Source organism: Juglans microcarpa x Juglans regia, chromosome 3S (assembly GCF_004785595.1).
Source record: "Juglans microcarpa x Juglans regia isolate MS1-56 chromosome 3S, Jm3101_v1.0, whole genome shotgun sequence".
Classification (NCBI taxonomy): Eukaryota; Viridiplantae; Streptophyta; class Magnoliopsida; order Fagales; family Juglandaceae; genus Juglans; species Juglans microcarpa x Juglans regia.
Genome location: NC_054599.1, coordinates 2,911,992 through 2,939,397, shown reverse-complemented (window position 1 = coordinate 2,939,397; position 27,406 = coordinate 2,911,992). Strand labels below are relative to the sequence as shown.

Here is a 27,406-nt window from a genome sequence, read left to right as displayed (position 1 = left end):
TGATGAATAGATTTTTTCTTTATAAAATGTGCTTATTGGGAAAAATTGTTCTTCATGAAGCTTTTGAGTTTTGACCATTTATAGCGATCAATCTTTCACAAGCGATCAAAAAACCTTTGATGATTTAAATAAAATATTGAGAAATGCTATTTATCATCCCTATATCATACAGTAACATATAATTTATCATTTTGTCATTCTATTTAAACATATATATTTACACATGTTGGTGTAGGTGCAGGGATGATAAGTAGAAAGACAAAAATGATAAATAACATATTTGTTATAGGAATGATAAGTATCATTTAGGAAACATTAATAGTCACTTTCTTAACCATTAAATAAAAAAATTAAAAAATAAAATAAAATACATAAGCGATCAAATTGAGAGAACAAACTTAGGCCGCATAGTATAATTTCCCTAAGTTTATATATTAGTAACTAGACTTACATGTATGAAAAATTCTATTTATAATCCTTATAGCACACACTACATATAATTTTTTAATTTAAGAAGAATAAAATCAATTTTTTTAAAAAAAATAAAAAAATAAATGTAATATGTGATATGTAAGAATGATGACCAGCAAAACTTTACAGAGAAAAGCTAGGGAACGGTCTAGTTGTTAAGTAAAGGATAACAACCCTCCAATCTCGACCCGACACGTAGGCAACTTATTGTGAAATTTTTACATCTGCAGACACCCGATCATTCAATTCAGTACACCTTCCTCACTCTCGTATTCGTCTGCCCTTCTACTTTTTCCTGAGGAACCCATAGACTCAACATCTCAACACTACCATCCCGCACGGCACTCGACCCAGACGGTGGCAGTGACCCAGACGGTGGCGGTGTCCCGAGACGAATGTTCAAACCAATAGTAAAAAAATCGAAAATCAAATCCCTCACCCCACTCATTTCTCCCATCACCCTACTCAACTAGATTCCTCAATCACCCAAATCGACGCCGCCCCCTCTCCTTTCTCCCACCACTTCCATCGATGCCGCCCATGACTCCTCTCCTCTCATTGACACCGGACTGGGTTCTCCTTCACCCTTATCCTCACTCCCATATTAAATCGCCCAGATCGACGTTGCCCCATCTCCTCTCTCCCATCGCTCCCATCTACGCCGCCCCAAGCTCACCCCTCTCCTCACATCGACGCTGGACTCCCCTCTCCCTCACCTCTCTCCTCTCTCCCATATGAAATCGCCAAAACGACGCCGCCCCCAAGCTCCCTCAAGGTTGAAGTGTTGGTCCATTTTCCGTTTTCCTCAACTGGGCTAAATAAATTGATTCTAACTTGTGGTGGAAAGCCCTTCTGTCAATATTGCTTGCTGCATAATTTGTTGAGGAAAAAACCTTTAACAAGCAAAATTTGTTGAGGAAAAAACCTTTACTAAGAATTCTTATGGAAACAACAATCTGAGTTGTTTATTATATCAATTTTCATTGCGTGTACTTTGGGATTCATACAGAAATAACCTTGGTCGGTTCCGAAGGTGGTGCTCAAGTCTTGGTCGGTGGGCGGCGGGCTTGGTGCACAGCAAGAAACGGGTTGGAAGTGGACGAAGAGAAGAAAAGAAATGTGAGTTGGAAAATGGAAATCGATTCTGTGAAGGGAATAGCTCGTGATTCTATGTGGTGAAGTCTAAAGTGTTTATTGTGTTTTTGTCTACATGTCAACGTCTGATTGGAGGGCTGCTATTCCAGGCTTAACAACCGGATCGCTCCGCAGCGTTTTCCAACTTTACATATATCAGAAAAGAGTTCTTCTACGGATCAGCCATTGTTCACGGTTGATTCGTAGCACACCTTAGTTGGTTTTTCCCCCTCCCTAAACGCTCGTTTTACGAAAAAAATAAATACCCAAATTCGAAATCTGCCGCCCCTAGTTCCTCATCTGTCGCCCCTTGAATTTACACATCCCACGTTGCCCCAGCACTCGTGTTGCGTTGCATCGCCTGCCTAGCGCCACCCCACAACGGCCATCCCTCGGTCCAGTGACACCCATCGACGGCTCTCGAAACTGTTGCAATCTCACAAGTGTTGGTTCATATATATTTACTTGGTTCTCGGTTCTCGAAAGCAACGTTTAAAGTTGTGATCGTAAAGTTAAGGTCTTTATGGTTTTATTTGTTTGAATCTTAGTTAAGTAGTTAGTATCTGAGCTCAAATGTCGGGTTTGTAATTTGAGTTTTGTTTTTATTTTTATGAGAATCTATTACGCAAAGGCAAGGAGCACACAGGAAAAGAGGAAAAGGAAGGTCTTGATGAAATGCATTTCCCCTGAAGTTGGATCTTGACAAGCAAATTCTTTCTCGGTATGATTTTTTGACCCTTTGTTGTGTTATGGTGTTCAGGTTATCACTGAATCTCAAAAAGTTTAAAGAGCTTGCACGTTGTAATATGCACAATTTGGGTTATTTATTCTATGGTGATTACAATTGTAAGCTTGAATGACACTATGGGGTTTAGTTTTGAGTTCAAAACCTTGATGGCCCTTGAAATGGTATACATTAAATGTCTTACTTCGTCTTAGGTCTTAAAATGAGTGATTTTATTGGCTAGGGTCCTTGCTTGTTAATTTGTATAGGTGAGAGGTTGAAGCGATTCTTTGAGGAAGGTCCTTTGACACATGAAGCCTAAACATGTATGAAAGTATATGGCTCTTTAATGGCATTGTTGATGTGAAGTAATGCTTAGGTGTTGAGACATGAATAATTTGAAGCAAATAACGGGTTTGGTGAAATTTGGTGAATAATCCTTTGACTAGAATGCCCAAGAAAGAAATACGTGCTTTGAGTCATTTGCATGGATTTCTTAGCCTTTGGTGAAATTTGAAGACATGAGTCAATGCAGTGTTCAAATATTAGATTTAAATTTTCGATCTCTACATTCAATCACCCTTTTATTGTTTTGTTTTTGTTTTGTAAAGCATGTATTATGAAAATTGCAAACTGGAATGTATTATTACAATCTTTTAGCTTGTATTTCTTGCTTATCTTCTTTTGATTGATTTGTGTGGATTTGAATTCCACATTAATATTGCTTAACTTGCTACATACCTGGCGTGATGATTAGGAGGGGATTAGTTAGATTTCCTTGTGTCTTGGTGAAATTTAAGATCATGGGTCAATTCCAGTTTCAATAACTGGATTGATTTCCAATTCCAGTTTCAATAACTGGATTGATTTCAAATCCTCTCCTAATCATCACACTATGTATGCGCAAGGTAAGCAATATTAATGTAGAATTCAAATCTACACAAATCAATCAAAAGAAGATAAGCAAGAAATACAAGCTAAAAGATTGTAATAATACATTCCAGAAATATGGTAAGGGAAGAGTGATTGATCAACTAGTTTTTCATTTGTTAAGAAATTCACAAAATACAATGAATAGAAGAAAAAAGTACCCCGTTGATGTCAAGAGTATGTTCTCTGGAGGATGTAGTTATCTAATTTGTTCTACTTATTACAGTATGTTTTGAGGGAACTTTTGGCTTAAATCCATATGTATTTTTGTTAATTTCGAATTTGCCTTTCCTGTACATGATTAATGTTTGTACATCTCACAAAGTAGAGTCCAGTTCAATGCATTCTGTTTACGGCATCATATTTTTGTGATTTTGAACTTGATAGGTCCGCCTTATCTGAAACTCCTCACAAAGCATCACCAGCAACTCCAAGAGTTGCTAGACCAAGTAGGGGAGTAGCGAAATCATAATCTGATTCACCCCCTCCTTTGCAAAGTTCACGCTTTTCAGTTGATCGGTCTCCACGATCGGTTCCCTCGAAGCCCACCATAAGATCACCAAAACTTGCTACCCCACCTGAAGTAAGAATTACAAACGCATGAATTCTTCTTTTATTTAGAGTTAGGGCTACGCTAATTTACATTTATTTAGTCACTTCAAATAAAATATCTTGCAAACAACATTTTTTGTGGAATGTCAATTGTAAAAAAGTATTGGTTCTAGGCTAATTTACATTGTTCTATTGTGACATGTCATTGCAATTGAAACTAATAACAATTTTGCGAAGACCTATTCCTTGCCAAGGTTGGGATGGAGTGCGGTGTTGGGATTTTGCAACGTAAGACATGTACTTAAAATTATATTGTTCAGAATATTGAGGTTATAAAGTCTGGTGGTCCTAATTATTATGCTTAAAACTTGGGGTAGGGCTTTTAAAAACAACCTTTTTTGCTTTATGTATTTCAGACTAGAGAATTTTAAGGCTAATTCATTTGTTTGATATGTCAAAGGTCATGCTTGTTGATTCTTTGAGCTTATGTGCCTTAGTAGAGGTTCTGACAGTGTTTAAGTAAGGGTTGATGCACGATGTTTCTTTTATTAAGAATGTATTTTTTTTGTTACGTGTTCTGCACAATATAGGGATATCTATGTGCAAGACCAACTTGAGAACTTTTTTTTTTTTTTCTACTTTTATGTCATTTGGTGGTGTCTAATCAGAGTATTTATATTCATCTAAAATGACCATGTAGACACATCTCTGAATAACTTTTCTCTCTCTCTCTCTTTCTCTCTCTCTCTCTCTCTCAAGGCATTTTTCATAATATTGGCTATTGGTATGGTTGGTGAAGGTCATTTTCAAGATTGCGAGGGAATCACAACATGAAGCTTTTGCAGCTCTTCATCACAGCATCAATTCTAGTCTTGAAACTGCTCTTGATTTCTGGACTTGGGGCTTATGCCAATCAGAAGAAGATAAACTAATAGAAAGAGAGAATGATCTTCACAAGCTTGAGGACGAACTTTGAAAGCGGATAGTAGAGAATAAATGTGCACATATATTATTGTGTTTGTATTTGTACTAAGTTTTATTTATTGTAATAGTTTCTAGTTGGTTCAGACTATTTCTGGTTGGTTTTATCATCAATGTGTACTGAGTTTTATCTATTGCTGAAGATGAATTTAGTACATTATTTTCTCTCTATTGCTTCATAAGAGTGCAAAGCTCAGGATGTGACTGAGATTATGATTGTAATGTACTGAAGGTACTAAAGGAAGTTCCATGGATTTCTCATGAATTTTTTAATATAGCCAAAACGTTTAAGCAAAGTTAAACCTGGTTGATCGTTGCAAAAGCAACCATGATTGAACAACATTTTTCTTTCTTTTGATTGAACAAGAAATCATGGCCAGACAAAAAATAAAGTGCAACAGCCAACAACTAGCAAGCATCAAAATCTAATCTGGAGTCTCCAACCATTACATTTACTTACCAATCGCACAAATATCATGTTTTGACATACAATGACAAATACGAGGCTAGAACATTAAACTCATGCTAAGAAAGAGTATTACAACAAGCTACAAATTGCAAATTACATTACAACCAACTACTCCACAATAACAATTAAATGAAAACAACATATATTCTGAAATGGCCTCAGCTTCTCCATTGAAGGACCTTTTTTCATCACATTGTATCTTCATCTCTTGCACCATAAAACAAAACAAGAGACGGTGTGGCACCCTCGACCTCTACGTGTTATTTTTGTGGAGTTCGTGATACCGGGATGTTGACCACACAGATCACGCATCGCAACGACCAGTACTCAGAGTATGTACAATATGCAATAAGTGTACAAAATAATATTCGCATAGGAGAAATGAAAAGGTCTTTCTTTATTAAGTACCAGAATTGTTCAAAAACAGTAAAATAACTTTACAAGAATTATACAGTCATCCAACAGATAAATTAAAGACAGGAAATAACATAAGGAAAACAAATCACATAACGCTGAACAATATCTCAGCAACTCAGACCTCCGGCGGAGCTGATCCCTTGGGTTCATACTCGGGCTCTGCGTCAGACTCTACGGCACCATAAGACGGAATCGTAGGGTAAAACACTATAATGAGATTATAACATCTCAACAATAATTAACCAAAACAACATCCAAGAGATTTAAAACACATTAATATAATCACACGTCCCCATACGGACAAATATGCAGAAAAACAAATCAAATTCTTTTTCCCAAAAATACACTTTTAATACTCACACCAAAAATTCCATTTTTGGCCCAATCATAAACATTATTACAAAATTACGCATGCACCACAGTCTCCCTTATGGACCGTCCGCACACCCTAGCTCTCATCGTCACATCACAGGTAACGTCCGTGCATGAGACTTCGTAATGAGCGATGCCCAGTTCCGCGCCCAGCGCGTACATGGAAAAGCATCATCTAACCTCGCTAGCCAAAAGGTCACAGAATCGGTACGAGAGCGTTACCGTCTCGTCTATTCCTGTCGTCGCCCTGCTACAACTCAGGGGACGTCACGTCAGTCTGTTAAGCTCCCGAGTGACCAGAGGAGCTCCACCGAGATAATGCCCCATTTCGGCTTGGGGTCGTGATATACATGCATCCACATAATTCAGTCTCATTTCCAAACAGATAACGTGATATCACAGTACAATTTATAAAAAAACGATAAATTGCATTTCAACAGTTTATTGGAATATATTTAAATATCTCATTTACAAATTCACAATAATTATAAAAATACAGTTTACAACCAACTACACGCGTAATCCCGTCCTCCAATGCCCAAGGCCCAATTCCAACAACTCCAATTAACAATTACAACCCAACACTTCAACGGCCCAAGGCCCAATTTCCAACAACTAACAGATTAACAACTAAATGAACAACAATTATAATGCCAATTTAAATCACTTAAGTCGCGATGAAAAATTACATACAAATGGGAAAATAAATCTAGAAGATCAAGCGAAAGGGGCATTGCTCAAGGTGGCAGCATAACGGCGGCAACAGTGATTTCAAGAATAAACAATGGCTTTTCTAGTGGGTTTTCTCTCAAAAGAATTCGATCTAAGAAAAAGGATGAGAAACTCAACTCACGGCAAGTTCCAACAATTCACCAAAACAAACCGATTGAAATTCCACAATTTTTAGAACAAAACAAAGCACGGCACAACTCTTCAAGCTCTCGGATTAACCACCAAAATTTATAGAACAAAACTTTAAACACACAGAGAAACAAAAAGCTTAAACGAGAGAAGAAGATGAGTGAGTGGAAAGACTTAAATTGAGGAAGCCGTGGCCTTTTTATAGGCCAAGTATGGCAGTATGTGAGGCATGCGTGTTGCACGGTAGAAGAAGAGAAAAACGACAACACAAGCCGTGGAGGAGAGGGAGGCTAAAGCGCGTATGTGTGGCGTGGCGGCAGAGACAGCACATTCGGAGCCCATGCCCAACGCCACAGGGATGCTCACGGAAGAATGAGGTGGTGGCCGTGGAGCGACATCGTGACAGCAAGCCCTCGGGATCCCTAGCCGAACGACACCGAGAATAAAAAGGAAGGAGGAGGTGGAAGTGAAAGTGATGACTCACGACAGCTGCTGGGAGGAAGAAGTAGAAGAAGAACACAGAAGAAAGAAGAAGATAGGAGAAGAAATGAAGAAGGAAGGAAAAGAAGTCGCACGACGCAGAGAAGAATGTGATGAAACTCTAAGGGATTTACACCAAAACGGCGCTGTTTAGCTAAATGAGGGGCTAGGTTCACATATACGCACGGGCTGGGATTCGGACTTCACACAACACACGGCCCAAAAACAAACATAAAACACACACACAGAGAGCCCACAACAATTAAAAAAATACAAACCGAAAATAAACCAAATTAAAATAAAATAAAATAAAATGACATAACTAAAATAACACACTTAAATAAGGAATTAAAAACACATGCAAAATTAGAGATCTCACAGACGGTGAGCATTGCTTAAATAGCTTAAACGAAGAAAGTTCACCAGTTGTCTTGTTTTAAAACATGAGGACTTTCAATAGCTTTCAAATTATGTTTTTCAAATACTCCCTATTGGGTTTATATACATCTAACTCATTAAAAAATGATTGTATGCTTTTGTTGTGGTTAAATCATTTACATGTATTACATGAACGGAAGTTAGTCTCTGATAAATCAAAGCTTGATGATGGGCAAGAACTAATAATCTCAAGCTGTTTGGTTTAATATTTCGGTCAAACACATGAAAATTAAAATTATGATGAATTATGGAGGTTCAAGCCTTGTCCAAAAACCAAACAAAGGTTTAGGCCTTAAAACTTATGTGTTGATGATATGGAAATTAAAACAAGTTTCATGCCTTATCAAGAAAAAAAAATCAGGCAATGAAGAAAAAAACTAACCAGTTAAATTGAATATTCTTTTAATATGATTTTGTAGGATATTGAAGATGAGTATTAATAGAGAAAAACTTGAGATAATCTCTATGTGTACAATTTGCCGCGCATTTCCAGCCATAGTTCTGTTACATAAAATTTACAAATGATAGAACTTAGCAACCATTGTAGTGTACAATTCAATCTAGTAAACAAGCTAATACAATTTCATTTGATGTAAAAGTCATACTATGGTGGAATAAACAAGTTCCAAGCTCAGCAGTTTGTTACAAATAGAGTTACCTAAAAACTTTAGCAGACAACACACATAAAGTACAGAATTAAAGAAATGTTACATTGTCTAGTACTAGAAGCTACCCTCCTGGACAAAAAACACTCAGTCTCTAAGAGGGAAACCAAACCTTACGTTTTCTTAACCTTAAAGCCCACACAATTAGATATGCTTACTTAAGACATAGAACATAGTCCACACGATTATTGAGTTGAGTTTCCGATATGCCTGCCTATATTTCTAGCCAACCATTGAGCCCTTATAAACGCAGATGCAAATTAACAATTATCCTTACCTTGGGAGATGCAAATCTAGACGCAGGGACGTGTGCTAGTTTCCCAAATGTTTGTGTTTGCCCTGAAATTACAGAGAAATGAAGAGACGTGTTTGCCTTAGAATCACAGACAAAAAAATATATGGAGTAAAGAGGGAGAGGGGAGCACAGATTTTGTTCTAGAAAACTTCTAGCAAAAAAATAGATAGAGTAAAGAGGGAGAGAGGAGCACAAATTTTGCTCTAGAATCACAGAGAGATGACTAACTTGGTGAGGGAGGAACACGCAGGTCTTTGATGAGTTGCCCAACAACCGTCTCTAATGGATGAACAAGTGGACTGGAAGCTTCGCACGCTTGGGGACTGAGGGCTTCCGTTGGGCTTGAGGTTGAAGATGAAGCTGTGCTTTGGGTCGAGGGGGGGAATTGAGGGCTTTTGGAGGAGAGGATGGGCGACGAGGCTTAAAGAAGAATTTCAAATGAGTGAGAGAGGAACGGGCGACTGGGAGAAAAGGAGGAAAAAATAAAATCACTTACCACATAAGGTGTGCTCTTGTTGATGCCAAACAGTGGATGGTCCCAAGAGTTTTTCATTGGAAAAAGAAAACCGAGAATATTCCCATTGAGGTCTGCTACAGGCAGGCACAAGGCCGTGCCTGCGCGCGGACACCACTGACTTTTGCCACGTCAGCAATCTTATTTAAAAAAAAAAAAAAAAGAAGAAAGAGGGCTGAGAATGAGAGAACGAGCGGGAGAACTCGATGCGTGATTTTCGTCCCCTCTCGTCGATTGTGAAAATAGTGTTGATTAACGATTTCGGCACTCCTCCTCTCGTCAATATGCTTTTCGACTGAACTGGTAACCACGAACGAACGAAAATATGCTTTTCGGCACTGCCCAGTTTAGTAGAACAACATATTTTGCTGCCCAGTTCTACTATCATTGAGAAAAACAGATTTTTCAAAATAGTGAGAAAATAGAAGGAGATCTATGCTGCCCAGTTGCTGCGAACCTGGTAATAATCTTCCTTTCAATTTCAAACTCATTACATTTTATTATAGTATTTTAGACTTTTTATTTTGTGGTAAAGAAAACAACAGCACACCAATTGTTTGCAAAAAGGCCACAGAGTACAGTTCCATAATTCACGAAATTGCTTGTCTTTACATATACACGATAGGCCGTTATTGTTGTGGAATTTGTTATTTGCGTTGGTGATACCTTAATATGTGGCAATGACAATGCCTTATTATATGGTTAAGTTGTTTTTCCCTTTAATTATAAGATCCTAACGTAACACACCCAGATTATAAAGTGAACCCAGAAAGATTTATGGTACTGATGGGGCCATGTGTGAGTTGCTATAACCTATACATTCACATACATGCATTCTCTTGGCCATTGACTATTCAACCATTCTAATTAAAGTTCACTTCTTTAAAATTTTGTATCCTTTCAATCACGAAGTGAAATCAATGAATTCTAGAAAAGTGCACCAATATATTCTCAACCAACATCATTGCAACTCAGGAAATGGATTTCCAACTACAAAAACCTTTTTTGCCAACATATGGTCTGCTTCGGAAAAATTGAGTGGATCACGCTACAATTTTCTTCCTTGCAACCAATCCCCCCCACCCTTACAAGGGCCTGACTCATTTACATAGGATCTATGCATGTAAGCTTGGCTGGTTTTTAAAAAATGACCAACTTGATTGTAATATTTTTTCCTCAAAAAATGCAGTGTGAAAAAATGTTGAGTGCCCAACTTGATTATGTATATATGTTGCTGCAGATTTGTATAAAGATTTATTGTAAAAAGTTGCATTCAATGTTGCTGCAGTATTTACGTAAAAAGTAAGACCCACTTGGTTTCGTTGTTGAGGTAAATGGAGAAAGAGAAAGAAGATGCATCACGTATAACAGCTCCTATCACCAATCCATCAACGCAGGTATTTTAAACCTCTTTCAACAATTGGCGTATGTTTATTTTAAGCCGTAGTCATTGTCCACTGGTGTTGATTAACATTATGTTGCTATATGTTAGGACATATCAAGACCACTGTATCCAAATTACATGCCAAGTTACTACGGGCCAGTACCTCATGCGTGGTTACCACCTTTTGTGCATTCTCCAAGTGCCAGCCCATATCCATGGAGCAACCAGGTGATTGTTAGATGGTAAAGTAGTTCATGGGCTTTATGTTATGAACTTGAATATTGCCTCTTATTATTTATTTTTAAATTTTTTTGGGAGAACTGCAGCAAGACCCATGGAGCTTTACTGCTGCTGCCACGTCAAGTGCCGCCATACCAATGATGAGACCTCCTCCAACTGCCTACCCATATCCATGGAGCAACCAGGTGATAATTTCTTGGAATATTTATTGCAGTTAGTGTGCTTTAATTTTCTGAACTTCAATATTTCCTCTAATTATGTATGTTTAAATTTTTTATGAAAAACTGCAGCAACACTCATGGAACACTACCTCTGATGCCATGTCAAATATTGCTGCCTTGAGTAGTTCCGCTAACGTGTCAAGTACTGCTGCCTTGTATAGTTCCGCCATACCAATGATGGGACCTCCTCCAACTGCCTACCCATATCCATGGAGCAACCAGGTGATCATTTTTTATAGTATTTATTGTAGTTAATGTTATACTTAAATATTGGTCTAAGTATTTATGTTTACATTTTTTTTTTTGGAAAACTGTAGCAACACCCATGGACCTCTACTTCCGCTCCCATGTCTAGTTCTGCAAGTAGTGTCAGCTCTAGTGTAGCTGCCAGTTCTAGTGTACAAACATGCGCTAGTGTCGCTGCTAGCTCATGTTCGGCGTTACCAACATTTGTTACTCCAACTTCTACCAACACATATCCATGTGGCAGTGAGGTGATATCTTGGATTCTCCACATGCACGGTCTTGTCAAAGTATCCAAAACATATTTTTTCATATAATACTTTTTTCTCTTATTTTACAGGAAAATAAAGTGCAACAAAGTAACTCTGTTGAAGAAATTAGTGAGGCCACATTAGACTCGATAGAAGTTGAAGCGCAATCTACTGCCTCTTTTGGTAATACAGTTGATACGAATGAGGCTGGCACTGATGGGGGTGATATAACTGAGGAGCCAAAGCCAGGGATGCGCTTTGACAAGAATCTTTCACACCTCAACTGCCAAAATGAATTGCCAAGCCTTCATACCTCAAGATCAACAAATGACGTTTTCCAGGAAAGCAAGAAGAGAAAAGTACTGGAGCTGTCAACAAGCAGTGAGGATGAAGAGGAAAAACAAGAGGAAGGCATTCATGTTAGAGCAAAAAGAGGCCAAGCTACTGATAGTCATAGTTGACAGCTCAAGAGTATATTTGTATGTTATTCATCGAATGTATTTGCAAAATCCATGAGAAGTTGAAATGCAATACCATTTATTTGGATCAGGTGAGAAGGCAAAAAATCAATTACAAGTTGAGATGCTTGCAAGACCTAGTTCCTGGATGCCGCAAGGTAGATTCTTTTTGTTATTTTTATGTGTATATGTGAGTTCATGCTTGCATTAATTGTTTGTGTGCTTAAGTGTATATGTTCTGTAATATGACCCTGAAATTCATAGACAATGGGAATGGCAACGATGTTGGATGAAATTATCAATTATGTCCATTCACTGAAGAATCAGGTTGAGGTAAGTTGGAAATTAATAAACAAACCAAGGTGTAAACACAATGATGCTGTCATATTGAAATCTAAAGCACTAGCAATTAAAAGATTCTTGTTTCTCTGATTTTTTTTTTTTAAGATAGCATTAAGTATGTGAGAGAGTAGGATTGTTTTCTTTGCATTAAGTTTGAATTAACTCAGTAGGGGTATTCTTGTAGATATCTTAGTATAGTTCTTTGGAAGCTATCATATAGTGTTGGGCAGAGTTTTAAGTTCAAAGTTACAATGGAGACTTTGATATCCATGGTTTTAACTTGGGCAGGTAGAACTAATTCTATTTCATGTAGCATTAAAATCAATTATAATAACATGATCGATGTTGATTTGATGGATGGAAATTAATGTTAATGAATACGAGGGGATTATATATCTGCTGCTTGGATTGGTGTTGACTTGATCTTAACTCTCAAGGAATGTTGGGAAACTATATATGCAAGAAATGAGCTGTGTTATTTATAAGATCATGTCAATCGAATTTGTGCTGGCCAGGAATGCATGCATGCTAATAATTCCTTTATATATTCATCATCGATCATGGCATGATGATCATGATCAAGGAATGCGTTTCGTATAAAATAATCTCCTTACATCAAAAGCATGATCAATTCTTATCCTGAATCAATTCTTCATGTGGAAGGGTAGATTGTGGAAGAAGCAACCCATATTTTTAATAATTCATGCAAAGTGAAGATGTGCATACCGAGTATGTGTGATTCCAGGGCATTTATTAAATAAAAAAGGAAGATATATCTCATATTAGGGCTTTGGAGACACTCAATTCAATTCTTTGTATTTGGTCTTTCTATTAGTATTTCCATTATATATGAAAAAGAAGAATGAAATGGATAGTCAAGGAAAATATAGGGTGATGGTTGATGGAATGCCCATCCTGCTTTTGTTACTACATGATGTACATATACATTGACAAGTAATTTTTCTTTCTGTTTCCTATAATATGATGTTCATGCCTGTATGTAAGACGTGGAATGCAAACTAATTAAATGGAACCAACCATTTAGGAAAACCAATCTCCCTTGAATCAAACTAATCAGGAACCCACTTCAATCCAAAATAAATAGCTATTCATACCAATCTACGCCTGCCTTGTTGCTAGCAGAAGTACACATACAATGATTCAGGGCTAACAGCGAAACAACAATTAGAACTTATAAGCACCACGAAATCATAAGGAGAAACGAAAGTAACCTCGGATGGCGCCGTTTGGTGGATCGCTAGAGCGCGAATCTTCCTCGGTGTCGCACAGGTGCGTTAGGGTTAGGTTTATCTTTGGGAGCGAGATCGGGTAGGGACTCGTTAGGGGAAGAAAGGGGAAACGAAGAATAAGAAAGGGGAAGAAAATTTGAGAAACGAAGAGGAGATTCGATGAGTGTGGGAAACGAAAGGAAGAGGGATTCGAAATCGCCCTAGGAGAGCAGAGAGTTCGTGGGAGGGAGGGAGGGAGACGGATCGTAGAAGAAATCCAAAACGCCGCGTTTTGGTTCACGCAGGCAGCCATAAGAGTGGAAACAAAACGGGATGTCGTCCGCGGGGAGGCGTAACTCGTGCCTGCGTTTAGACATTTTCATTCCCATTTGGCTACTGTAGCTGTAGTTTATAGAACCACCCAAAGGTTCACAAACCCTAGTCTTTCTTTCTCTCCCTGACTGAAGCTCCTACGCCATGGCTTCCCGAAGAATTTTATCCTCTCTGCTCCGATCGTCCACTCGGCGATCGTCTTCCAGATCGGCCCTCTCGAGCCCTAGCCCTAGACTTGCGTCCCCAGCACCCCCAAGCCGCGCGTCTCCGTACGGCTATCTCCTCTCGCGCGTGGCGGAATACTCGACCTCGGCGGCTGCGGCCGCTCCACCTTCCCCACCGGCTCCACCGAAGGACGCCGGTAAGGGAGGGAAGATCACCGACGAGTTCACCGGAGCCGGCGCGATCGGGCAGGTGTGCCAGGTGATCGGTGCTGTTGTGGACGTGAGGTTCCAGGAGGGGCTGCCGCCGATCCTAACAGCGCTGGAGGTTCTCGACAACTCGATCCGGCTGGTGCTGGAAGTGGCGCAGCACTTGGGGGAGAACATGGTTCGTACTATCGCTATGGACGGTACGGAAGGATTGGTCCGAGGGCAGCGAGTGCTCAACACCGGTTCTCCTATTACTGTGAGCTCTATCTCTTTGGTTTCTTTAGCTGATTGTTTTTGATTGACGAGATTTGATTATAAAATATGGGGATTTTGATGTTTATAATGTGGGAATAACAGAGCTTTGGTTGCTCTAGTGATTTATAGATCTGGGTGTTGTTTCTCATTGTGTGCTGAGAAAATGTGGGAAGGTAAAATATTATCTTTTCGATTGTTTCACTTATAAAAAAGTATCTTTTCAATTGTTTGAGACTTTCCAAATTGAAACCCTCTGGTCAACGAGTCCTAAACGAGCTTTGTTTTTTCGAAATTGGTTGCACCCTTTTCCCTGTAACAGAAATCAATATAGTAGCTTTTTATGGTTTTTCTCATCTGTTTTTCTCTGCGCAACCAGGGAGAGTGTTTTTCGTTGTCATAATGGGAGATCTCCTCTATAGTGTTCGAGTCATTGTTTTGATAGGGATCAAGAAGATGCCTTAGTTTTGTTCTGACATGGGTCGAGGGTTTACTTAAGATGCATGAATGTTTGAAATGGTAATCATGATGCTGATTGATGTGAAAAGTGGACATGTTTTTAACTTACTCCGTTTGACACGTTGCTAGTGTGTTACGAATCAGTATTCTGTTTCTATAATTAGGGTTAGCCGCTGAATTCCACCAAAGCTCAGTCCTACGATGTTGCATTTTCTCAATATTTTGCAATTCATATTTTCTGAGTTTTATAATTTATTGTAGAAGACTTATCTATATTTTTTCTTCGATTTTGGTAATCTGTTCTCCTTTTATCTGCATTTTTTTGTTTTTTTTGGCGCTCAAGTGTGTTATCATTGATAACTTTTAATTTCTTTTTGCTGAGTTACTTTTTGTGTTTCCTTTAGGTGCCTGTTGGTAGAGCTACACTTGGCCGTATCATGAATGTTATTGGGGAGCCCATTGACGAGAGGGGTGAAATCAGTAAGAAAGATGAACCTCGACTGTCTAGTTGTAAATGGATCACCGTTTTTGGTCATTATTCACATGATGTAAGTTTCCTGATGATTTTACTGGTGATTTGCCAACAGAAACTGATCACTATTTGCCAATCCATAGAGAAGCTCCATCATTTGTTGAGCAGGCAACTGAACAAGAAATCCTTGTTACGGGAATTAAGGTACTTTTGGCCGACCCTTCTACTGTAGAACCTGGATTCTCATGTAATCTAGAGTTGGATCAAGTGTGGGGTAATAGCTGTTACAAAATTTGTTTTTTATTTTTTTGTCTACAGGTTGTTGATCTTCTTGCACCATACCAAAGGGGTGGTAAGATTGGTCTGTTTGGTGGTGCTGGTGTAGGAAAAACTGTGCTTATCATGGAACTTATCAACAATGTTGCAAAAGCTCATGGTTGGTTTACTCAAATACGTGCTGCTGGCACTGTTTGCTATCATTTTTTTAGCTGAATTTATTTATTAATTTATTTATTTTTCAGGTGGTTTCTCTGTGTTTGCGGGTGTTGGAGAACGCACTCGAGAGGGTAATGACTTGTACAGGGAAATGATGGAGAGTGGTGTCATTAAGCTGGGTGAAAAGCAGGTTAGTAGAATGCAGTTCACATTTTTTGGATTTTATTTTTTATTGGTATATTGATTGTTTTAGTAAATGAAGATTTAGTAATGAACGCAAAGGATGTAAAAACACCTAGTTGGAATTTAATTGCATCGTTTCCTTCTTGCAGGCTGAAAGTAAATGTGCTCTTGTATATGGTCAAATGAATGAGCCCCCTGGTGCTCGTGCTCGTGTTGGTCTCACTGGTCTGACTGTGGCTGAACACTTCCGTGATGCTGAGGGTCAGGATGTGCTCCTATTTATTGACAACATTTTCCGCTTTACCCAAGTAAGCATACTTGCCAAGGAGCCTTTTCTGTCCCTGAAGATTTCCCTGTATCTTTCGATTCATCTTCCTAAATGTTGCGACATCCTCTCTGTTCTTCCTGGGGCATCCTGCAGGCTAACTCTGAGGTGTCTGCTTTGCTTGGACGTATTCCATCTGCTGTTGGTTACCAGCCAACTCTGGCAACTGATCTTGGAGGCCTTCAAGAGCGTATTACAACTACCAAGAAAGGTTCCATTACCTCTGTGCAAGCTATTTATGTGCCTGCTGATGACTTGACAGATCCTGCTCCTGCCACAACCTTTGCTCACTTGGATGCAACAACTGTGTTGTCTCGACAGGTTTCTCTATGTTTCATGATGTACTAGTGGTTTTTTGAATAATTATTGCCATGTTATCATCTACTTATATCTCTGTTGCTTTAATTTAAACAGATTTCTGAGCTTGGTATCTATCCTGCCGTCGATCCTTTAGATTCTACATCTCGAATGCTTTCCCCGCACATTTTGGGTGAGGAACACTACAATACTGCTCGTGGGGTACAAAAGGTTCTCCAGAACTACAAAAATCTGCAAGATATTATTGCTATTTTGGGAATGGATGAGCTCAGTGAAGATGACAAGCTGACCGTTGCTCGTGCACGTAAAATTCAGAGGTTTTTGAGCCAGCCTTTTCATGTTGCAGAAGTGTTCACTGGTGCTCCTGGCAAGTACGTGGAATTAAAAGAGAGTATTACTAGCTTCCAGGTACCTACTTTGTCTGTCTTTCTTGGTTAATCTGTTCTTGATAAAGTAATCTTAGAGCTCCAATGACACCTTGCATATTTGATCATTAAGTTTGGGCAAATTTATCATGACTGTGCTGTGCCTAGACCATTTGTCGGAAAATATCTATATCTTTCTTTGGATATTTGTGCCCATTGAGCTTATAGGATCTGAATGTATTGAGGGATTTTAAATAAGTGAACTAGTTTGTCCTAAACTGGTTTTATAGGTTTTGTTTATGTATTGAAGAAGGCTTTTTTTTTTTTTTTTTCCTTTTCTTTTCTGGAGAAGCTCATATATTGGAAAAAGAACTGTTCTACTTGTGGTACTGAGGCACATTGCACACTATATTAGATGGCCATGTCATTTGGTTAGTATGGCTGTGGTGATTGTACTTGCTGCTGTTGAAGTATTATGGGTTCGTTTGTGTGTTTTTTGTTATGCAAAATGATTGTGCAAACATACACAAGGCATTAGGCTTCCACTGGCAAATACTATGTGGATACCGGCAGACACATACATATGTGCATGGACAATGTTGGCATAGGAATTTTGGTGTTTGGCTTTTATGAAAGTATGGAGTTTTGCTCATTGATGTTCTGTTTTGGTTGGCAGGGAGTATTGGATGGAAAATACGACGACCTTTCAGAACAGTCGTTTTACATGGTTGGAGGTATTGATGAAGTCATTGCTAAGGCAGAGAAGATTGCCAAGGAATCTGCATCTTAGACAAATCTCTTCCCTTCCCTCAAGTATCCTTGTTGCCTTGTCTTGATAATTGCGAAATCCAATAATTTAGGAGGTGCTGGCAGTGCCAGGCAATGGGATTGTTCATTTTTTGAGATCGAATGTATCAGGATTTTTCCATTTCTGTTTTTAATCATATTATTGTAGAGTGTGAAAGAGAAATGGAGCCGACAGTCTGCCCCTTTTTTCTTGGTGTTTAAAATAACGGGGAAAAGAAAGCGGACATGTATATTTTTACCTTTTGTGTGTTGGAAACATTGAAATCTGTCGATTATATCGTTTCTTGCCCTTGTGTTGAAGGACTTGCTAACACTGAAATGTTGCTCGTGTCCTCCAAACTTTGCCCTCAAAAGTAGTTGTAGCATGACTGTTTAATTGGCAAATCGACAGTCAAGAGTGGATGATTGTAATCCTTGAACTGATGCATGCCCTATTTACATGGCATTCCTACGCTCATAGTATTAGCGTAGCAATGATACCGACTTTTAGCCACATTTACCTCATTTTTGGGGGCTGTTCTGATCTTTGTAGCCACTTTATCCTCTAGATTCCCCGGATCACTCGGAAAGAAGACACGTGTGGTCAACTGGATCAACCAATCCATCCGAATAAGCACCCGTCGGATTTTCTATAACAGTCCACCTACGTAACTTCACTGCTGGCCGTCCCTCCCACCCTCCCTCCCCGGTTTACCCTACTCCTTTGACTAGTTCTTTAAAAAAAAACCCAAGGAAAACGATGTCTGTTACTCTTTCTCCCAGCCGCCTCTCCCTAACTCCTCTTCCCCATGCCCACCTTAGCCCTCCCATGTCTGTCCTACGCCGCCTCTCTCTCCCCCAATTGAGGCCCCACCCCCACCGCCGCTTCTCCATCGCTGCTGCTGTACGTCAGGACACCACCGTTTGGACCCCGGCGCCTCTATCCCTAGTCGAGCCCGCCGCCGAGTCCCTTTTCCACGTCTCCATCGACATCTCCGACTCACCCGACCTAGTCGCCTCCCACACCTGCGCCGGCCAGTACCTCCAGCTTCGAGTTCCTGTCTCCGACAAGCCCTCCTTCCTTGCCATCGCGTCCCCGCCCTCTTTTGCCGCCGCAAGTGGCACCTTCGAGTTCCTGGTGAAGAGCATCGCCGGCTCCACCGCCGAGCTTCTTTGTGGCTTGAGGAAAGGAGATGTGGTTGAGCTCAGCCAGGTCATGGGGAGAGGCTTCGGGATCGACGGATTGAGCCGCCCGATGCTTATCCTACGGTTCTTATTTTCGCCACCGGATCGGGGATCAGGTCAGATTTCTGATTGATTTTTATGCTTATTGTCCTGTTCTGTCCCTGGAAAGAACTTAATGGTCGAAAGGACCGTTTACGAAATGAAATTGAAGTTGTAGTCTTTTCCATTGTAATTTTACTTTCTTATCCTTGTATTTTATATTTTATATTTCATGAAATATGAGAGAAAAATGGTAAAATTATATGTTTTTAAGTAGTGTGCAAGAGGGTGAGGCTTATGTTTAGAATTTTTCCTTTTCCATTTGAAGAATAGAAGCCCTTTTACCATTATTATTTTCAGCAAAGTAGTCTTCCTTTCGCTTGGGATTCCGCTTTATACTTTGTCGTCTAGCCTCATTTCTATAATGTAATGCGTTGATAGTTTGAGATTTTTGAATATTTTCGCCAGAATGGAAGTTGGAAAATTTGATCAAATGTATTTCGTTCTCTTAACTTCTGTTGTCCATTTTATTGTAATTTGTTGTATTTTGCTTAACTCCAGTCCATAACTGATAATTAGGCTTACTGCTTAAAAAGAAAAAATAAATCTTCGTTTAAAAATCTGTGAATGCAAGTGTTTGCTGCACCCATGTGTTCACAATGTAACATTTCTCAACGGATCGTTCAGTTAGCAATTTAAAGTTTTATTGCTCCTTGTTCTCTGTTCACATGTTATTGCTTGTGGTGATTCTTCCATCTGCATTTCCACATCAGTTACTAATGCTCTTGACTTTCTCATCTGCAGTCCAATCCGGTCTCTCATTGAGTCAGGTTTTGGTGCTTCTAAGAGGTCTGATGTGAGGCTTTATTATGGGGCTAGAAACCTTAAGCGAATGGCTTATCAGGTTTGCCCAATGTTTTTTTTTTCAGTGTTACATACCTTTTCTGTAGAATCAGCACAGCTAGTCCACCATTTGGAAGCTGATTTTAAATTTGTGCTGCTTCCTTCTATAGGATAGATTTAGAGATTGGGAATCTTCTGGGGTTAAGATTGTGCCTGTGTTATCCCAACCGGATGAAAGTTGGACTGGCGAAAGTGGCTATGTACAGGTAGAGTGTGTCTGTGAGCAATTGGGCTTTTGATCTTATTTTTCCCTAGAATCAAATCAGCATTTCCACACACGATTGCTTTTGCAGGCTGCTTTCAGTAGAGCGAAGCAAATTTACAGCCCTCAGTCTGTTGGTGCTGTACTCTGTGGGCAGAAACAGATGACTGAGGTTTGCCACTTTTCTAGTCTAATTATTTTATGTTTTACTTCTTGCTTCTCAAAATAGAAGATGGCCCATCATTTTGAGTTGCATCAAATGTATGGAAACTTTTTAGAAGGTCATACTTCTCCAGTTTCCTATATTAAATTCATTTTTTTTTTCCAACTACCAGACAAGATTCTTGTCAAAAGTTGTGCCACCTTGATAAGATAAAAGGTATTTTAGGAAGATCTCTATAAATTCTAGCTTTCCACATAATTGTGTCACTGCAAAATCACGTCATCTATTTTTTTGAGATGAAGTACCTGTTACTGCTTTTTGGAAATCTTGCAGTCTTTGTGGTCTCTCTCTCCTTCTCCTCTTTCTTCTTTGTGTGTGGGGAGGTTTTTGTGTTTGGGGGGGTGGGGTTGTTGCGGAGGGACATGTTGTTACTTATAAAAAAAGGTTCAGTTTGGAAATATGGATGCAGTTTCCCATCATCTTTGCAAGAAACTCAGTAATTAGTTGTGTTTTTTTTAGATTGATTTCAACAATTAGCTCAGGAGAAGTCTTGAATACCAGCAATTTTGTGTTAGCTAACATAATTTGTTGTTTCTACTGTTTGTATCTGCCACTGTTCGGGGTCCTTTCCTTGTGACTAATGTTATAACTTATTTTCTTTGCTCATGGCCGTACTGTGTTATTCACTGGTTCTTGTTGGTCCATCTTTTATCAGCAAGAAGTGATATGCTCATCTTTTTATTGATATTGGTGCATGAATGTATCGGCATATTATTTATAAAAAAGAAGAAGAATGCATTGGCATATTAAAGAGAGCATAATATTTTCGATGCTTTAGGACATCCTAGTGAAATGGCAAGAACAATGGGACATGAAAATTATGAAACCATTTTTAATTGTAGATAGATTACGGCAGCATGTTATCTGATCTTAATGGTTATATAAATCTCGTTTTTATACGTGATAGCCCTTGGCAGAAGGCGTTTCCCCCCACACACATTCAAACATCATGTCATGGTCATTAAATTCCCCCCACACACATTCAAACATCATGTCATGGTCATTAAAGTTCAATTGTTTGATGGTAAGATAATTTATGTCTATTTTTTTGCAGGAGATTACCTCAATTCTTGTAGCAGATGGGGTTTCAAGTGAGAAGATACTAAAGAACTTTTGACAAACCAGATGGAGCCTGTTCTTGTAATATTGTTGAGCAACCGTTAGTGATTTATTTGTTCCAATCGCTGAAGATATTCTCAGCTTGGCATAGAAAATAAAATAATTTTAGGGTTTTTGAGCATCCTTTTAATTCGATACAGAATGAAAACTGCCTCTCAAGCAAGCTAAGTTGCAGGATTCATACTAAAGTTTTGACAAGGAGTGAACGAACTCGCTGGATTCATACCATTCCACTTTGTGCCTAACACTTCGTTGTAGCATACAAAAATCGGAGGTAACGCTATCCCGAATAATGAAATTGAGCCATTGTGTCAAGTGACCAAAGTGGTTGCTCTTTATTGAATAAGAGAGAGAACTCTTTATCTCGTTAGGCAGGAATCAGCTGTACGGGATAGGCTTGTTATCCCCTGGTTTGTATTTGGGTTACACCTCTATTTAATCATGTTATTACCATTATCTATCTAAGGATTTCTATAAAAAATCTGAAGAGGTCCACGTTTAACGACAGTTCGATGTTCAGAGTAAAACTGAACCCCTAATTTACCATGCTTCGACGCTCACACAAACCATATTTTAGAAACCTAGTCCACTCACTGAAGAACAAGTACCAAGCATCTCGTCCTCGCTCCACAATTCAAACCAACGTACAATACTCGACAAAGCGGCTGCAGATTGCACCACGAAGAAAATGGGGGAGGAGAGGTCAGTCAAGACGTAGTAGATCATGCTCAACCAATTTGGCAGCTAAACTTAACATCAAGTATCCGTATCAACTCTATAAACCAAGCAAAAAGAGAATCATAGAGAAATACAAAGATCAAATACCAACAGACTGGTTTAACAATAGGTTAGGGATCTTGAATTACTAAAGTTATTATACTAACCAAGTCCGAATAAGAGCCTTATTTCGAGTACAAATCAAACCCAATTTGTCCGCATTAACGTTCCAAGAACTCAACCGCTCGAACCACAAAATAAGGCCAATAAGAATTAAGTATATTAATAAAACCCATACACCAAAAGTCACCCAACTTGCCACCATTGTGAGCAGCATTTTGTTCCCAATGTTGCTCCGCATCCTCTGTACCCTTCCAATCATGTTCTGCTTTGAGCTAGAGCTAACGGTTTCTGTCATCATAATGAGTGATGGTGTCAATGCTTGTGGTGGTTATAGCCAGAAATCTTGTCCGCTGATCGTTTAGCTTCTTCATGATTGTCATCTGATGATTTTCCTGTAGATTCACTCCTTTGATGGTGTCTGTGGCCATCTGAATCAGATAACTTTGACCCCACCCTATGCGATCGTCTATGATGTTTATGGTGCTTCACATGAATTTTCCTCCTAACTGCACCATTTTCCTCATCACTTGAAGAATCTGAAGCACTACACTCCAACCGGTGATGGCGATTGTGGAGCTTTGGATGACTTCTCCTTTGAATTGTTCCATCATCTGTCTCACTAGGAAAATCTGAACCACTAGATTCCATTAGCTTATGGTGTTTGTGATGCTTAGCATGGCCTCTCCTCTTTATTGGATCATCATCATCATCATCATCACTTGAAGAGCCATCAGCACTAGAATCAGATGTCGAATTGTGATGCCGGTGCCTTCTGTGGTTTCGCTTCTTTCTCTTCCTATATTCATCAGAGTCACTCTCATACTCATCATCGCTGTTATCATTTGAGCTAGAGGATCGTCTCCTAGACTTTTTCTTGGATTTCTTCTCCTTGCTCTTTTCATTGTCACCACCCCAGTCGGAGTGGACATGCTTTTTGTGCTTCTTGTGGGCTCTTTTATTTGATTTTCTTCCCCCATCACTGCTGTCACCATCACTGTCACTATCATAATGGGACAGAGATTTTCTTTTATGCTTTGCAGCCTTCAGCTTCAGCCCTTTGGCTTCAGCATCAGCCTTTGCCTTGGCAGCAGCTTCAAGCTTCTGTTCCCATTTTAAAGGGGCCTCTTTCTTTTCCAATGCTCTCTTCTTTTTCTCCTCGACCAATTGGATGAACCTCTTGGCGTCCATTGAAATATAAAAACCAGCTCAATACCTGCATGTTGGTATGATGATGACCAGAAGTACATCTCACAGAAGAGAAAAAACAATGTTAGCCCTTCTATCATCAAATCATAGCTGTAGAAAATAATAAAGAGCATTTAATGAAATAATAAAACATCCTTTTTATAATTATTCTAAATTAGGTACACAACTAATATATTTTTTCATGACGAGTAATCCTGGAGAAAGTGCAAATGCATCATGTCTTTTATCTGGTTAAACCCCAGACTTGTGTAATGTGTCCCCATCACACTGACCAAGTAAATCATCGGTTTTTCACCGATAGGATGTGACCCCCTAGAAATTTTTTGCAACCAAAAGTATTTCACAACTAATATATTTCGGCCGTACCGGCTGGTATGAAATGGATTTCAAAACACTGCAAATTATACTTCCAAGTAGTATGTCACGCAATCCACCCATATAAGAAGGAACAAGAAGACATGCAATGATATAACTTCAGCATATAACACTAATTTAAATGAATTGATCTAAATCAGATGTCACCAGAGACAGTTCAACAACTCACACAATGCATTGTTACACATCACATACTCCAACAAGAAAGTTAGGATGAGCTGGTATGGGCAACCTTGATAATTGAAATTTGGGGGAGTCTATGCTTTTGCCAAATTCCTTTGATGATAAAAATGGTAGATCAACAATTTCAGCTAAACAAACACTTCAATTTATACTCATAATGTTCTTGGCTATTTATAAAAGGCTCAGGACTCCCTTGCTTATCATATATAAGGCCCTACAGAAACTTTAGCTCCCCCCCCCCCCCCCACCCCGGGCCAAAAAAAAAAAAAAAAAAAACTGTTTGAATTCCCTGATCATTGTTTTGTTTTCCTTCTTTCAAAAACTATTTCTTGTTTTGTTTTCATTCTTTCAAAAACTATTTCTTTCACATAGGAAATTCTTTGGAACCAAACGAAATACCTCTAGCCCTCTTGCATCCTGTCATCACGAGCATTTCATTTCTCCATTCTTTAAATAGACTTTATAACCATATAAAAATTGAATAATATAGAAAAAAAGCACATAATTCTTGAGTGCAACTTCCAATTTTGTATTTCCATTAACAGGCTACTTCATTCCCCATAATTTTTAGGAAATCAGAGCACAAGATTTTTTTTTTTTTACAAGCAAAGAGCACAAAATATATTATTTGATATGCAAAATTTATGTGCATATAACATAATAAAACGTTAAACAAAGAAAGAACATCTTTGTCCACCAAAAAACACCAAAAGCAAACAAACTTGATCCGGCTTTCTTACCTTATATGTAGAAACAGAACTATCTTATTATCAAATATGCAATCTGAACTTTGAAGTCCAAACTGCAAGGCTTACACTGTGCAAGAGAACTAAAGCCTGTAGAAAGAAGACAATAAAGGAAAAAATAGTCAGAAAACACTCTCACAATCATAATCATATATCGTATACTCCTAAATCTTATATCATTTACTTTATATAATTTTTTCTTATGGGTGGGGGCCATTGTTTGTAACGGACTAAGGGCCTGCTTGGGGTTACGGTAGGAGTCTTAAAAAGTGCTTAAATAGTCTTAAAAGCTCTTTAATGAAAAAATTAGGTTGTTTGGGTATTACATATTAAAGCATTTTTAATCTCAAATAAGCTAAAAAGTACATTTGACGAGCTCAAACGTACTTTTCCAGATAATGCGGAATGTAATTCGAATTTTAAAAATACTGTTAATGGACGAAAATACCCATACAATTGTCAAATAATTACAACTTTCAAACTTTCAAAGATATGATCATAATCTTAAAATAATCATAATTTTTACATCACAAAGCACTTTTTTAATTTGTTTTCAAACAAACGTAACATGTTTAAAAATGCTTTAAACATATAGTTACCAAACAGTAAATATTTTTTTAATAGTAGAACTTATTACTTAAGTTATAAACTATAAGTCCTAAAACTATGAGCTATATTTCCCACCGCAATCTCAAACATGCACTAAATGTCCATGACTTTTTACTGATGGCTAGTTAGGTACTTCTCATCTATACACCCTATATACTTGAGCTTTGCCTATTCTTATAAATAAAACTTTCTTGATTACCGATAAAAAAAAAAAAAAAAAACTTTATCATTTGCTCATAATGGGGAAAAAAAACAATTCATACCCTTTTCTGATACTAAGAAAATTTACAAGTAAAATAGCCAGCTCAATCATGTGCAGCGTTCACTTCCATAAACGGACAAAAACCCAATGAAACCTAACCAAGCAGACAGATCTTTTGCAAGTGCAGAAGTTAACATCTTCTGTTTCCTCGAGTCCCGACAATAGAAAAAGATAAACATTTTATCATTTTTTTCTCGTTTCCTTCAACGTATCTTTCTCAGCAACTGAACATACAGGGAAAGAAAGATAGTTTATCATTTTTTTCTCGTTTGCTTCAACTTATCTTTCTCAACAAAAAAATATATTGGGGAAACAAGATATATCAATTTATATTTTGAATAATGTTTTTCCAATCAGCTACAATCCCTGAAAGAAATTTAAAAAAAAAAAAAAGCAGAAAAATAAAAATCTACGCAAACCAATAATGTCAAGAAGAAAATAAGAAATTTAACAACTACACTATAAACTACAAATAAAAAATACAGGTTTTGAAGCCAAAGATCAAGTTCAACAAAAGCTCCTCACACAAAGAAAAACTTGGACCTTCCAGATCCTGAACCTTCGGAAAAATCAATGAAGTAAATAAAACCAGACAAAGCCCTAGGCAAACTCAGCAGATCGATAAAACGCAAAACCAAGGATCGAAAATCTCGTACCTAAATCCAAGAGTAAGCGAAGGAGGCGCAGATCGGAGAGAGGTGATGGAGCCGAGTTCGTGCTTGTGCTAGGGCTTGACTTTCTCAGGGTCTTACCCTTCACTTCTCTGCATAAATTCTCTCTCTCTCTTGGAGGTCTAATGTTCGCGTGTATATATATACACACATATATACGTACTAATGCTATATATACGCGTCTGCATCCCACTTTCACCTCATTCATGGTAGATGAGCGAAGCAATAGTGTGATTTGGATTGGGTTGAAATGTTTGTAAATGTTGAATAAAAATCGAATTATTTATTATATTTTTTATAAAAATTTAAAAAAATTATAATAATGAGATAAGATTAGTTGAGATAAGTTGAGATGATTTAAATTCAAACGAAGGCAATTCGAACTCCGAAGCTTATTATTTTTCAAGTTCTTTTGCAGTAAATGATCGGTAAAATTTTTTGTTTCTTTGTTCCTTAGAATATATATACGAATAATTTTATTTATCATCTTAATTTTTATTAATTTTTTATAATGTGATATTAAATAATTAAAAATTATTTATTATATTTTACTTATAAATTTATTATTTAATATCATATCATAAAATGATGAGAAGATGATGAGAAAAATAAATGATAAATATATTTTGGGCAAGACTACTCTGTCGCTCAAGTTTTTTTTTTTTTTTAGCTTTTTTCTTTTCATATTTTTTTAAAATATTTATATTTTTTAATATATTTAAATATTTTAAAAAAATAAAAAAATATACGAATATATTTAAAATTATTTCCTTAATTATTAAATAAAAAAATAAAAAATTATACAAGTGGTCAAATAGAATGGTTGAAAATGGGTGGTAGACTATCTTTTTCCATATATTTTTTTTATGAGTA

The 27,406-nt window shown here is 38.0% G+C and overlaps 4 protein-coding genes across 5 annotated transcripts; 3 read left to right on the top strand and 1 right to left on the bottom strand.

The window, feature by feature from the left end:
- The first annotated feature begins 11,209 nt into the window (after positions 1-11,209).
- On the top strand, positions 11,210-12,103 carry LOC121257857 (cell wall protein TIR4-like). The gene is made up of 3 exons (XM_041159107.1): positions 11,210-11,370; positions 11,466-11,642; positions 11,732-12,103. Exons 1-3 carry the CDS (start codon positions 11,248-11,250, stop codon positions 12,101-12,103), a joined length of 672 nt encoding a protein of 223 aa, XP_041015041.1. The 5' UTR covers positions 11,210-11,247.
- Positions 12,104-14,050: 1,947 nt separating this feature from the next.
- On the top strand, positions 14,051-18,266 carry LOC121257601 (ATP synthase subunit beta, mitochondrial-like). Its single transcript, XM_041158682.1, has 9 exons — positions 14,051-14,631; positions 15,491-15,566; positions 15,674-15,762; positions 15,877-15,994; positions 16,080-16,183; positions 16,326-16,484; positions 16,598-16,822; positions 16,916-17,227; positions 17,861-18,266. Exons 1-9 carry the CDS (start codon positions 14,149-14,151, stop codon positions 17,972-17,974), a joined length of 1,680 nt encoding a protein of 559 aa, XP_041014616.1. The 5' UTR covers positions 14,051-14,148; the 3' UTR covers positions 17,975-18,266.
- Positions 18,267-18,406: 140 nt separating this feature from the next.
- On the top strand, positions 18,407-22,097 carry LOC121257604 (fruit protein pKIWI502). The gene is given in 6 exon segments (XM_041158684.1): positions 18,407-19,208; positions 19,211-19,271; positions 19,999-20,098; positions 20,208-20,303; positions 20,391-20,471; positions 21,577-22,097. Coding segments are annotated over 6 exon segments (879 nt in total). The 5' UTR covers positions 18,407-18,730; the 3' UTR covers positions 21,640-22,097.
- Positions 22,098-22,474: 377 nt separating this feature from the next.
- LOC121257605 (sarcoplasmic reticulum histidine-rich calcium-binding protein-like) lies at positions 22,475-26,686 on the bottom strand. 2 transcript variants are annotated; one of them, XM_041158686.1, is made up of 3 exons: positions 26,519-26,686; positions 24,986-25,081; positions 22,475-23,694 (listed from the first exon to the last, which is right to left on the bottom strand). In XM_041158686.1, exon 3 carries the CDS (start codon positions 23,667-23,669, stop codon positions 22,794-22,796), a length of 876 nt encoding a protein of 291 aa, XP_041014620.1. In that variant the 5' UTR covers positions 23,670-23,694; positions 24,986-25,081; positions 26,519-26,686; the 3' UTR covers positions 22,475-22,793. The 2 variants fall into 2 exon arrangements, with proteins under 2 accessions (XP_041014620.1, XP_041014619.1); XM_041158685.1 differs by having other exon boundaries at positions 22,475-23,728; positions 26,519-26,685.
- Positions 26,687-27,406: the final 720 nt, after the last annotated feature.